The sequence below is a fragment of the Bison bison genome, unplaced genomic scaffold (assembly GCF_000754665.1).
Source record: "Bison bison bison isolate TAMUID 2011002044 unplaced genomic scaffold, Bison_UMD1.0 scf7180017864374, whole genome shotgun sequence".
NCBI lineage: Eukaryota > Metazoa > Chordata > Mammalia > Artiodactyla > Bovidae > Bison > Bison bison.
In genome coordinates this window covers 968,055-980,678 of record NW_011494946.1, presented here as the reverse complement: position 1 = coordinate 980,678, position 12,624 = coordinate 968,055, and the positions used below count along the sequence as shown (strand labels likewise).

Here is a 12,624-nt window from a genome sequence, read left to right as displayed (position 1 = left end):
TATATGTGTCTGCTCCGTCACTCAGTCATGCCTGGCTTTTGGGGCCCCATGGACTGTGGCCCTCCAGGCTCCTCTGCATACGGAATTTCCCAGGATTTCCAGAATTTTCCGAAGAAAGTTTGACAATGCAGGACATAAAGTCTAAACACCAAAATTAATATATTGATAAGCCTGACAGCATAAAATTGTGAAATGTTTATGCTGCATAAATAAAATCCAAGGTCAAGCAACAAAACGGAAGCAACGTCAGCAGCATATGTGACGAGGAAATGGTGACTAAGACACAAAAGCTCTTAAAAATAGACAGAAAAGAGCCAAGTTAATTTCAAAATTGGCACAGATAATGTGAAGAGGCTTCATAAAAATAAATGCAAGTGGACAATAAATATACACCTGAAGCTTGTTCACATTCAGCATTTTAAAAATGCAGCTCCAAACAACTTGACACATTTTTTGACTATTTCCAAGAACACTCCAGCGCTGCGCCATCTCCTACTCCGGGGACCTCCTCGACCCTGCAGCTGAACCTGGGTCTCACGCGTCTCCTACATCGGCAGGCAGATTCTTCACCACTAGCTCCACCTGGGAAGCGACTGTGCATGTTTGTGAATTTTATAAAAAACGTTGCCGCGTTGTCAGTGCCCGTCTGCTTACTGCTTTTGTACCTGACATTACGATTTTGAGATACTTCTGTACTAACGGGTAGGCGCTATTTCCTTCATTTTCTATTTATCCAAAGTCTAGTTTAGTGGAATTTTAACATCCTATGTCATGACTGTATCAACATTTATGCATTTTTCTGTTTATGGACATTTGGCTTATTTCTAGTTATACACACAAACACACGTGTATATTTCATGTTATTTTATGCATTTGTATGTATATGAAAATTATGAATATTGCTGTCATGACTGTTTTGTGTGTATGAAGTAAAACTGAAAGTGTTAGTCATTCAGTCATGTCCCACTCTTTGATATCCCATGGACTGTAGCCTGCTGGGTTCCTCTATCCATGGAATTCTCCAGGTAAGAATACTGGAGTGGGTAGCTATTCCCACTATATATATATAGAGAGAGAGAGAGAGCTTCCTAGATGGTGCTAGTGGTAAAGAACCTGCCTACCAATGCAGGAGACATAAGAGATGCAGGTTCAATCCCAGGGTTGGGAAGATCCCCTGGAGAAGGTCATGGCAGCCCACTCCAGTATTCTTGCCTGGAGAATCCCATGGACAGGCTACAGTCCATAGGGTTGCAAAGAGTTGGACACAGCTGAAGTGATTTCACATACACACACACACACACACATATATTTTTTTTAATAAGTTGTTTCCTACTCTATTTATGATGTTTTTTCATTCAGAAGCTACCAACCCAGAATCATTTTAAGTTCAATCCTTTGCTTGGAGATTCTAGATCACCTAAATGGAATGATTTTTCAATCCCAGTCTTGAAGAAACTATGTGAACAAAACTTTTCAAAGAAACCTTTTTTCTTTCTTCTGCCTAGAGCCAACACCAAGACATATTTCTTTGACATTTCCCTTTGAGGGGTTCTTTTTTAGGACTATAAAATTGCTTTTGTTTGGTTTGGAAAATCTCTCCAATAATTAAATGTCTCCACGGAGATGGGATTTGGCTTGTTGACTGTCACAGATCTCTAATCTGGTCCACTGTGGAGTTAGCGTTGTAACCGCGCTGGCTGCATGATGCCGACCAAGCAGCCCACTGCATTCCCGAGCACGTTCCTGTAGATACTATCGGGAAACTCGGGCAGGTGTCCAATTTAAGTATATTTAAAGTTAACCCTGATGAATTAATAATTACATTTTCAGAAGCAGTTTATGAGAGTTCTATGAAGATCAAAAAAAATGAACACATGAAGACACAATCTTAACTTTCAGTAGAACAATGAAGTGGGCTCTGTTCACCGGCATTTTGAAAAGAACAGGACCCCTTTTGATCTTCTGCATCGTGTTTTGTTAGTCTGTTTTTATTGACTCGTGTCTATAGTAATACATCATTTCATTTTAATATTCCTTCAAAGTTTGAAGCAAAAAATGAGCAATGAAAACACATGTAACATCAGATTAGACTTTTGCAATGAATAAAACATCTTATTTTCCAGTCATTGAAAGCATCCCAGTGTGGCCTGAGAATGGGAGGTCATTAAAGGCCTTGAAACACCTAGAGATCAGAGTCAGATGGGCTGTGACCATGACACACATTCCTCTGTGGGCCACTTCACACCAAGCAGCCTCTGAATATGGATTTAATTCATTAACAGACCCTGGCTGCGTGTGGAAGTAGAGACTTTAGACCAATCTGGCTTCACAGACTGGCTCTTTCCCTGAGTGGCCACGTGGTCACTATCAGGCTTTCAGTACTCTCCTCTGTGAATGGAGGGTAATAATGCTTATCTCACTGAGGATGAGAATTAATTGTAATTTATTTATACCGAGGATCTAGTACAAGCCTGGCATGCGGGCCATCAATAAGAGTTAGGGGACTTCCTCAGTGCAGCAATGAAACCAAGACATTTTTTTTCCCAAATAAGTTTTATGAAGAGGAATCAGACAGCCTTCCAAGCACTACAGAGATTTGATGATAAAGCTTAGAAAAACAAGTTTTCAATTTTTACATTTTGCAATTATTCTCAGTTCAGGTCAGTCACAGAGTCCGACTCTTTGCAACCCCATGGGCTGCAGCACCCCAGGCCTCCCCGACTCTTCGCGACCCCATGGGCTGCAGCACACCAGGCCTCCCTGTCCACCGCCAACCCCTGTAGTTTACTCAAACTCATGTCCATCGAGTCGGTGATGCCATCCAACCATTTCGTTCTCTGTCATCACCTTCTCCTCCTGCCCTCAATCTTTCCCAGCATCAGGGCCTTTTCCAATGAGTCAGTTCTTCACATCAGGTGGTCAAAGTATTGGAGCTTCAGCTTCAACATCAGTCCTTCCAATGAATATTCAGGACTGATTTCCTTTCGGATGGACTGGTTGGATCTCCTTGCAGTCCAAGGAACTCTCAAGAGTCTGCTCCAACACCACAGTTCAAAAGCATCAATCCTTCGGCGTTCAGCTTTCTTTATGGGTCAACTCTCACATCCATACATGACTCCTGGAAAAACCATAGCTATGACAATTATTGTCATATGTATGCAATTTATATAGCATGAAATTGAATGTTCACCAACTGACCAAATAAAGACTAAATGTTTCTTTAAGTCGTACAATCAACTTTTTATTTCTCTTGAGCAGTAGACCTTTGGAAAGAAAATAAAATAGCTAGATACTTACCTAATTTTACTAAAATAGACTCCAATTGAATTAAAGATTTAAATGTTAAAAATTTTTAAAAAGACACAAACATGTTGGAAGAAAGCAGGCATAAATTTTTTAATAATTTTTGTTTCCTTTTTTAATTTTTGAGTGAAGACAGTTTGACTGTGCAGGACATAAAGCCTAGACACCACAAATTCATATATTGATAAGCCTGACAACATAAAATTGTGAAATTTTTATACTGCATAAAGAAAATCCAAGGTCAAATAACAAAATGGGAGCATTGTCAGCAGCATATGTGACAAGAAAATGGTGACTAAGATACAAAAGCTCTTAAAAATAAATAGAAAAGTACCAAGTTAATTTCAAAATTGGCAAAAATAATGTGAAGAGACTTCATAAAAATAATGCAAATGGACAATAAATATTCACCTGAAACTTATTCACATTCATCATTTTAAAAATGCAAGTCCAAACAATTTTATGGCATTTTTCAGCTATCAAAATATCAGGCAACACTTATTTTATATAGTTCATAATTTTGATGTGTGTGGTGAAGCAGACACATCCACTCACCGCTGCTGGGAATGTAAGTTTCTGAAATTAACTTAGAATATGTATACCGAAATGTAAAGTCTGCAGGGCCACTGTCAGTAATTTATTTACTGAATGCCTTGGCACATCAATGCACAGTCCTATGCATATAAGAATTTTCTTTGCAGATTATCTACACAGATTTTTTTTTTAATGCTGGATAAATCTACATGTTCATGACAGGGAAATAGTAAAGAAAATAAGACTATATCTTTAACACGGCACGCTTTTAGCTCTAGAAAAGAATGACAAACTCTAATGTGCACATTAGAAATGATTTACATGATTTTGATGTGGAAAAGTAATATGTAAATAGTTTTATTGTAAACTTCCATTTATGCAAAGAATAAGTATGAATGTGGATATAGCACACATATTGGATATTTTTCTGGGAAAAAAAATGAGAAAAAAAAAGTTGAGAGTCAAATTAGGGATATCAGTGTGAAACAGCAGGAAGGAAGGAGGAAGGCTCTTTATTTAATGCTTTCCTGAACTATTTGAAAGTTTCTTTGTGCTCTTGTATGTTTTACTTTCATTGAAAAAATGACGTTAGCATGAAGATAAAAATATATAAATTGTAAAGAACTAAAATTAAATGTCATTAGGAGTCAGCAGATAATTTGGGGTGTTGAAAAACATGTACTGTGTCCTCTTGAGAAGGAACTGCCAAAATGGCATTCTTGGGGTCAAATGATACATTCATTGGTGCTTAATGCGTTTTATTTCCTCCAGACAAAGCCAAAGGACGATCAAGAGCTGGAACCCACTTTGATTCAGCCAGGAGACGAAGCAGAGCCGTCCTTTATCACATCTCTGGCCACCTGCAAAGAAGAGAAAAGAACAAATTGAAAATAAACAATGTAGGTAGTGTGTGTGTACACAGCGAATGCGAGATTTTCCCTCGGCGGCAATGTTTGATTCACTAAAGAGAGGCTCCAATTACTCATTTATTGACTTTCCTAGATTTTTTTCCACTTTGACTTGCACTTTCCTATAAAGAACAAATGGGAAAGGCCAGCAGTCACAAGGCATTTCCATAATAAATGTGATTAATCATAGTGTTATCACCAGCCTAGAATATTATTTCAGTCAGTACAATATGGTACTAGAGAGACTGCAAATGAGACTGGTTGCATTTATGAACAAGTTATATTACACATTCGTCGTTTGTTGGTTAAAATTTCTCAAATTTAATTTTCATTCCATCTGTTTTGCACTTTATCTAATTTCACTGAATGCTTTCATCCAAGGGAACCATGAACAAATCAGTCATTACTCCATTTAGAAATTTACATTTTATGCAACACAGAATTGGGAATTTCACACCTAAGAACACTGGATTTGAAATGACATGCCATATACGTTATAGTTTTTTTTTTTTAAGTTAACTTTTAGTAAATCATAGTAGGGCTACTTTCTGAAACCTAGTGGTCATCTGGCCACAGCCACAGCAAATAACTGTGCTTATAAAAGGTGACTCCACAGAGTTTTAAGTGGCCCACGTCCCTCAGGATTTGCCAGTTAATTTCATCATAGGTTCCTAGGACGAAGAAACTTCACTAGAAATCCAGAACTATACCTGCATGCTTGTAGATACTCAAAGGTGATTTTTCAAATCATGGTAATGTCATTAATCTACATGGTGAAATCTCCAGAACATACAGCTTTGGGGATATGTCTGACTATGGGGGTCAGACATCAAGATTCAGCATCTGACTTGCCAGTGACTTTAGAAAAATCATGTGAAACAACCAGAGCTAGTTTGGAATTGACCTCAAGTGCTTAGGTTCTGGGAGTTAGGGACACAGGAGCTTCTTTGGCATCTCATTTTACATGGAGAACTCAAAACTATCTAATCTGATGTGCAAACAGTGTGCTAAAACAGTCTTCGTGGGACGCACAAAGTATCCTCTTGTCTGAGTTTCATGAACAGAGAGTCCGGGGTGGAGTGCCATCCGACATGCAAGGGCTGCAGAGCCGGCTCTGCCTCAGAGGGATGCTCTCTGGAAGCCAAACCGTTTCCACCCATTAGTGCTCCAGGACCATCACCCACGCTGGTGTTGATCTGGATGTACTGCTTAAGAGCCAAGTTCCATTTAGTTTGTCTTGGCTGAATGTAAAGATCCTCCAGGAAAACCTGTATGTCACATTGATTTCCCGAGAATCCAGGAGACACGGCTCACCGCTAGATCATGAATCCTTCTCCTGGTTCCTTGTTACACCTGCTTCCATTTACCAAGTCAGCCTTAGTGATGATAGAAGTTCTAGGAAGAAACAAATGTAACCACACCTGGCCTTTATTCTATGCAAACCAGCAGCAAAGCACCTAAACAAATATTAGCCTGAGATTCTGTAATGCTGAAAGAAGACACTCTACTAGCCTTTAGTCCAGAGTCATTTAAATGTACCAAGTCTTAGTGGGCTTAAAAATGCATTCACAGAACATGCTGTTTTTCCCCTTCTGATTCAACAAAGTACAGAACAGCACTTAAAAATCTTATTTAAAAAATCATAACTCCCACTACTTGGCTCATTTGCTAAATTGCATTTATTTAAGAATTACACACATCAGGATGGAGCATTAAAATACTACATGGTAATGAAGGATGTCTAATCAACACAGAGACTCTGACAGTACAAGTGGTACCGTATTTCTGAAACAGAAATGTGGAGGCAGGATGAGCCCTGTTCACCATCTTATTTCAAGGAGAACAGAGCCAGAATACTAAAAAATGGCAGAGAGACTAGAGAAGGGGAAACAACCATCCAGTTTATTGGCTAGACAATCAGTCTTTGGGAAATTCTGAATATATTAACATTCAAGTGACCAAAAAAAAAAGATTTCTTAATATTTTTGTAGGTCTTTGCTATTTACAAATCCCCTTTGCTATTATGATATTATTTGATTCTTACAGCAAGCCAGTACTAGGTATGATTTTTGTTAGTTCCATTTCAATGATGGAAAAGAACAACTTAGTTGAAACATCAGAAGCAGAACCAGCAGAGGTGGGACCCAACCATGAGTCCCCTGACGCAGCGACAGTGCTTCTGCCCTACCCCACCTCTCCTCTGATACAGTTCTGGGCAATAAGAACATGTGATTCAACTCGGAACAAATTAGCTCATCCGGCCGTTAGCAAGCTCTGAGAATCGCAATATAAGTAATGCCCTTCAGTCCTGGCTCCAACTTTGGAAACAGCTTTTAATTTCTGGTTTCCTTGACTGGCTACTCTATTCAGTGACACTGGGATGATGCAAGTGCCTTCAACTCAAAAGATCCCACGGCAGGCTTGAGAGCTGGAAAGGACAGTGCTGAGACGCCCAAATATGACTGAGGGGGCTCTGGGCTGGTCGTCACGGAAGGCATATGCTACCCTGCAGTCCCTCAGCATGATCACTGTAGAGACATTTTCCCATCCCTTTGTTCATTCAGAAGTTGATTTCAAAGACATGTTGCAGAAATAGTTTATGGAATAGTTAGCCTTGATGAGGTTTTGGCCTGAAGCGCTGTGATTTAATAATACATCCTCAAAGAGTCGGGAACGACTGAGCGTGCCCGCACTCCCTGCGGCGTGTGGGATCTTAGTTCCCCGAGCAGGGATCGAACCCTGGGACCGCTCTTGTGGAAGCGCGGAGTCTTAACCGCTGGGTCGGCAGGGAAGTCCTGCCGGCCCAGTTTTTGCCTGTGGGTAGCATAGACGATTGAGACGGAACTGCTCGCATCCTTTCTGCAGCGACCCCAGTTCTGCCACTTCCACAGCAACACAGCAGGCAGCGTCTCCTCTTAGTCAGCATGTTGTCAGTCGTAAGAAAGACGGTGATGCCCTACAACCAATTTTTGTTAGTGGAAGGTAGAGCATCCTGGCCCCTGGTAAAGACTCCGCCTGCAGTGCAGGAGTTCAATTTCTGGGTCAGGAAGATCCACTGGAGAAGGGGTAGGCTACCCACTCCAGTGTTCTTGGGCTTCCCTGGTGGCTCAGCTGGTAAAGAATCTGCCTGCGATGCAGGATCCCTGGGTCGGGAAGATCCCCTGGAGGAAGGCATTGCAACCCACTCCAGAATTCTTGCCTGGAGAATCTCATGGACAGAGGAGCCTGTTGGGCTGTAGTCCATGGGGTCACAGAGAGTCAGATATGAGTGAGCGACTAAGCATGGTAGAGGTTAAACAACTCAAACACCATTCCTACTAAAGAGTATGATTCCAAATCAATAAATGATAGATAACTAAAATTGAGAATAGTTGGTTGTATTATTCTGTAGGCAAACTTCATGTATTTCAGGGTTATAAATATGCCTTTTTCTCCATACTTGCTAAAAGCACACTTTCCAATTGTAAGAAATTTCTTCCATTCAAAAGGTTTTTGATAAAACTTTATAAATAGAGTAGTGGGAGGAGGATGTCTTTTTGCACTCTTTTCAATCCTGATTGTGTCAAGATGTATGCAGAATTTGAATGAGAAACCTTTTAAAGTTTAAGTCTAAGCTGAGATGCATTGGAGTCTCAGTATCTTTTAAAATGCTTTAATGTATTTTGAGTAGCCTATAAAAATGAAGTGGTGTGATTTATTTTCTGATTTTTGGAGATAACCATTACATTGCTGACCTTTGCAACAGCACCACTAATACTTCATAAAATGCACATACTTAAAATGAAAAAATATTTTGCTTCTTGAGTTTTCACAGCCTTCACTCCTGGAGCTAGCTTCTCTCTGAAACAAAGTCAGAATTTCAGTTCTATAACATGATAGAAGAAGACTCATTTGGATAAAAACTGAGATATTCTTCCATGGCTTTTGGTAATGTGTTATTATAGCAAATATTGGGGGAAAAAACATACTGGCCTCTGTCCCGTTCTATCGTAAACACCAGTGCTTGTCAGCTTGGAGACTCTAAGTCTCTCACGGCCCCTAAGTCTCTCTTTTCTGCACCCGCATCAGCTCTGATGAGAAGCCCAGCAGGTGTTACTTCCTTCTTCCTCTCTGAATTTTATGGCATAATCTACCTTTGGAACTAGTTCCAAAAGCCAAAGAATGAAGCGAAGGAGGCAGGCCCAGCCAGGGGGCTGAGTGGGGCATAGACACAGTGGCAGATGGGCAGGAAAGAACCGTCAGGAAGGAGGGACGCAGGTCCCCCTCAGATGAGTGCCCGGGTGGGTGGAGTGGGAATATTAACCGAGGTAGAAGCTTGTGTCATAAACGCCCGCCAAGGAGAGACGCAAGACGGAAGCAGCGTTCCTATTAAGGGAGCAGGAGTGTTTGGCCTCCAGAGAGTCCCCGCGAAAGACTTCATGCTCCTGACTGCTCTCAACCTTTCTTGAATCCCCAGGTACTTTAGGGATCCCTGAACATGTCATATTAATTTGCTCTTCGCTCAATGCCTGAAAGAAAAAAAAACAGAGGCTGCAACCTGCAAGTAACATACACTCCAGAACCTCTAACTGTTCATTCAATGTAACTTTCAATTTTAAGTTTCCATTACCCAGCTTGTAATTCTCATTAATTGAGGTCAAAGCAAGGTGCACAAGTATCTGGCCGTAGGCTGTCAAATTTCCCCACACCCTGTTGTTGGGCCTCCTTTTGTCTCATCGCAATAAAGGGAATTGTTCATCAATTTGGACTGCTTTCAAAGTGGAGTGCTTTTGCAGTTATAAAAACTCCAGCTATTCTTCTGCGTTTAATCAGCTGCACAGTGAACATTGCTTTTCTCCTCCCATGACTTGAATAATAACTGTTAAGTAACTGTTTTTCACTTTGCCATCTTAACAAGGGCGAGCCAGTGTCAGAATAAACCCATGTCCATCGTGGTTGTAAGATTTGGGTTCCCAACTGGAAGCTTCACCAACAACCTTAATGCAAGTAGTCAGTACAGTCTGGTCGTATTTTGAAAGATGTGTTAACAGCTATTTACAATCAAATTTGATCATATAGCTTTATCCTTTCTGGAAAAAAATGGCACCTTTGCTGTTACTAGAAGAATTTCAGGTATTCTTTACATAATGACTGTCTTCTCAAAACTATAAGTGTATGGAATGTCCCCACGACAGTAGGAACCTAGAGCTGTATCCGGTGTTTATAATGTATGTGGGATTATACTTGCAACTTCGGATGTTTCCAGATGACATTTTAGGTAATGACCTTTTTACTCAAATGAACAAAAGTCTAGATTACTCACATTTTAACACGGATGACTACACTCTGATTTTCCTGTTACTTATAACAAAGATCCCTGCCCAGTTTTAATTTATACATCTCTAATTTTTTTTGCATTACCAGCTTCTAAATGTCTCTTGTAAGATCTAGTACCATGATATGTGTTTCTAAATAATTCTCTCCGTTCCTTATTTCTAATGTTGTGTTTCTCCCTTCTCTCCTTTTTGTCTTTATCCACAGAATGTTTTTGTAGACAAACCAGCATTTCCGGAGTATAAAGTTTCTGATGCAAAAAAGTCCAAATTCATCCTTTTGCATTTTAGCACTTTCAAAGCAGGCTGGGACTGGCTTATTCTACTGGCGACGTTTTATGTTGCCGTGACGGTTCCTTACAACGTCTGCTTCATTGGCAATGATGACCTGTCGACAACTCGGAGCACAACAGTCAGTGACATAGCAGTGGAGATTCTTTTTATTATAGGTAAGAACCAATGGCTGTTTTCCTAGGAGATTTGCATAGGGGAAGGCAGATGTGTTCCAGATTTTTGTAACTTGAATTTGAGCTAAGATCCATTTGCATGGGCATAACTCAGCCTCTGATGCAAATTTTGGAGAAGCACATATTTGGGTTTCTGAAAATTACCTCTTCCAGCTTTCTCACGGTTCCTTTTTGTAGAGGTCTACACGATGTTTTTTGTTTCTATTCTTATTTCATCAAAAGTGGGCCGAAACAGACTTAATGGCTGTTCTGTTTTGTACTCTCAGCATCTGCGGTGTTCTTACCTGCACAGGGTCAGAGATGAGGCTTGGCAAGCACTCATCAGTGGCGTCCTGGTAATGGCCCATCCTGGGTGTGTTCCTTCAAGCCCATCTGTGCCTTTCGGGAACCTGATGGTGGTTGCCACAGGTGGCCTAGTTGCAGAAGCAACGGATTACATAACCTTCCTACTCAATCATCAGACACACTGAGTATCTGACTTTACCTAAAGGAGAGTCCCTGAGGGATGTTTGCTAAGAATATTTATCTATAGAACATTGGGAATCCCAGTTGAAGCTGCATCTGCTCCATGCTTCTCGGCCTTTTCCTCGTTTTCTGTCCCTTAAAGTTCCATCTTGTGTAGACCACAGCCAAGCTCTTGCTTGATTATTCTAGATCATTATGAAGGCTCAGACTGATCCCCTGTGGAGTTTCTGAGCACCGTTAGCAACCCGACTCCTGCATTTTTCCCTGGTCATGGTGATGTAGGGTAACATCCTTTCTGTAAAGATGAGAGAACTGAAAATGTTTTTAAGCAGTAGGTGAACAAGGGATGGAAAAAAATGGACCCTAAAAGTTCAAAGAAAAGGAAATAAATAAGTGAAGCAAGTCAAAAGCTTGTTTCAATGGTTATGGTACATTTTTCTCTGTGGAACTGGTGCAGTTTGGGGTTCTCCAGTGGAATGTCAGCCTATGCTTGCTCTGCAAGTTTTATGCCCTTGGTGTGATTTTGGCATCACAATTCACGTGCACTTCCCAGGCATCCCCCACAGACCCCAGCTCCCACCCCAAAGGTGAAGGCCACGGTGTGTTTGGACCACTAGGTGGCAATGTTGTCTAGTTAGGTATCTTGGTAAGGCTAATAACTCAAAGAAATTTATCTTTTTTTAACCTAAATTATTGTTTATTGGAGAAGTAAAACTGTAGAGGAATATTAAATCACTGTTAAATGGCAAATAACATTCTAGTCTGCAGTAGAATTGTGCAAGATGTGTTTCAAGATGGCTGTGTAGGAAGAGTCTGAACTCACCTGCTCCCATGGAAACAGCAAATCCATGGCTGCATAAGGAACAATTTCCTTGAAAACAGAGCAGAAAACTAGCTGAACAGCTCCTCCATTAAAAAAAGGATAAAAGGCACACATGAAGAAGGTAGATGAGGCAGAGATATGGTCTCTGCAAAAACCACACTGCTGGTGTGGTAGCCCACACCTGGAAGCCCAGCAAGCATATGGAGCTTCTTCCTGAAGAGTGAAGGGGCTCATGTTCACCCACAGCGAGCATATGGAGCTTCTTCCTGAAGAGTGAAGGGCTCATGTTCAGCACCAGGACCCCAGTTCTTGAGACCTCACCTGAGAGACAAGCCCCTCAAACATCTGACTTTGAAAGTCAAAGCGGCTTGCATCCGGAAGACTCGAATGGCTGTAGGGAACAGAAATGCCACTCTTAAAGGGCTCACCTGCACACCTGGACACCCTGGGACTGTGTTCAAGCAGCAGTTTGCAAGTGCCTAGAGCGTATGTGCAGGAGATTTGTCAGCTAAACCTAAAGTGTCTGCTGAAGGGATGGAAGCTGGGGTGGGGTGGGGGGCCTCTCCAGGGGCTGAGGGGCCCGTGGGCCCCATTTCTGTGCTCCTGTTAGCTAGTGTTGACGGGTGTGCCCCACTCCTGCAGTGTCCACTGCCCTATTAAAGTCACTAGTGCACACTCCACGACTGTCTGGCTCTGGTGGCCAGGGGAACTGGTGTTTCTGGGCCCCACGGGACTAAAACAATCCGAGAGCCAGCTCTTGGCAGGCCGCAACCCCTAAAGCATGGCACCGCACAGACTGAATCACACTCTGG

The 12,624-nt window shown here is 41.4% G+C and overlaps 1 protein-coding gene across 1 annotated transcript in view; it reads left to right on the top strand.

The window, feature by feature from the left end:
* The window catches only part of KCNH8 (potassium voltage-gated channel, subfamily H (eag-related), member 8), a 492,651-nt gene that overhangs the window by 270,023 nt on the left and 210,004 nt on the right, over positions 1-12,624 (top strand). Inside the window, exons 4-5 of the mRNA XM_010856748.1 lie at positions 4,609-4,736; positions 10,266-10,506. Of these exons, the coding sequence (XP_010855050.1) occupies positions 4,609-4,736; positions 10,266-10,506 (369 nt within the window). The remainder of the gene's footprint in view (positions 1-4,608; positions 4,737-10,265; positions 10,507-12,624) is intronic.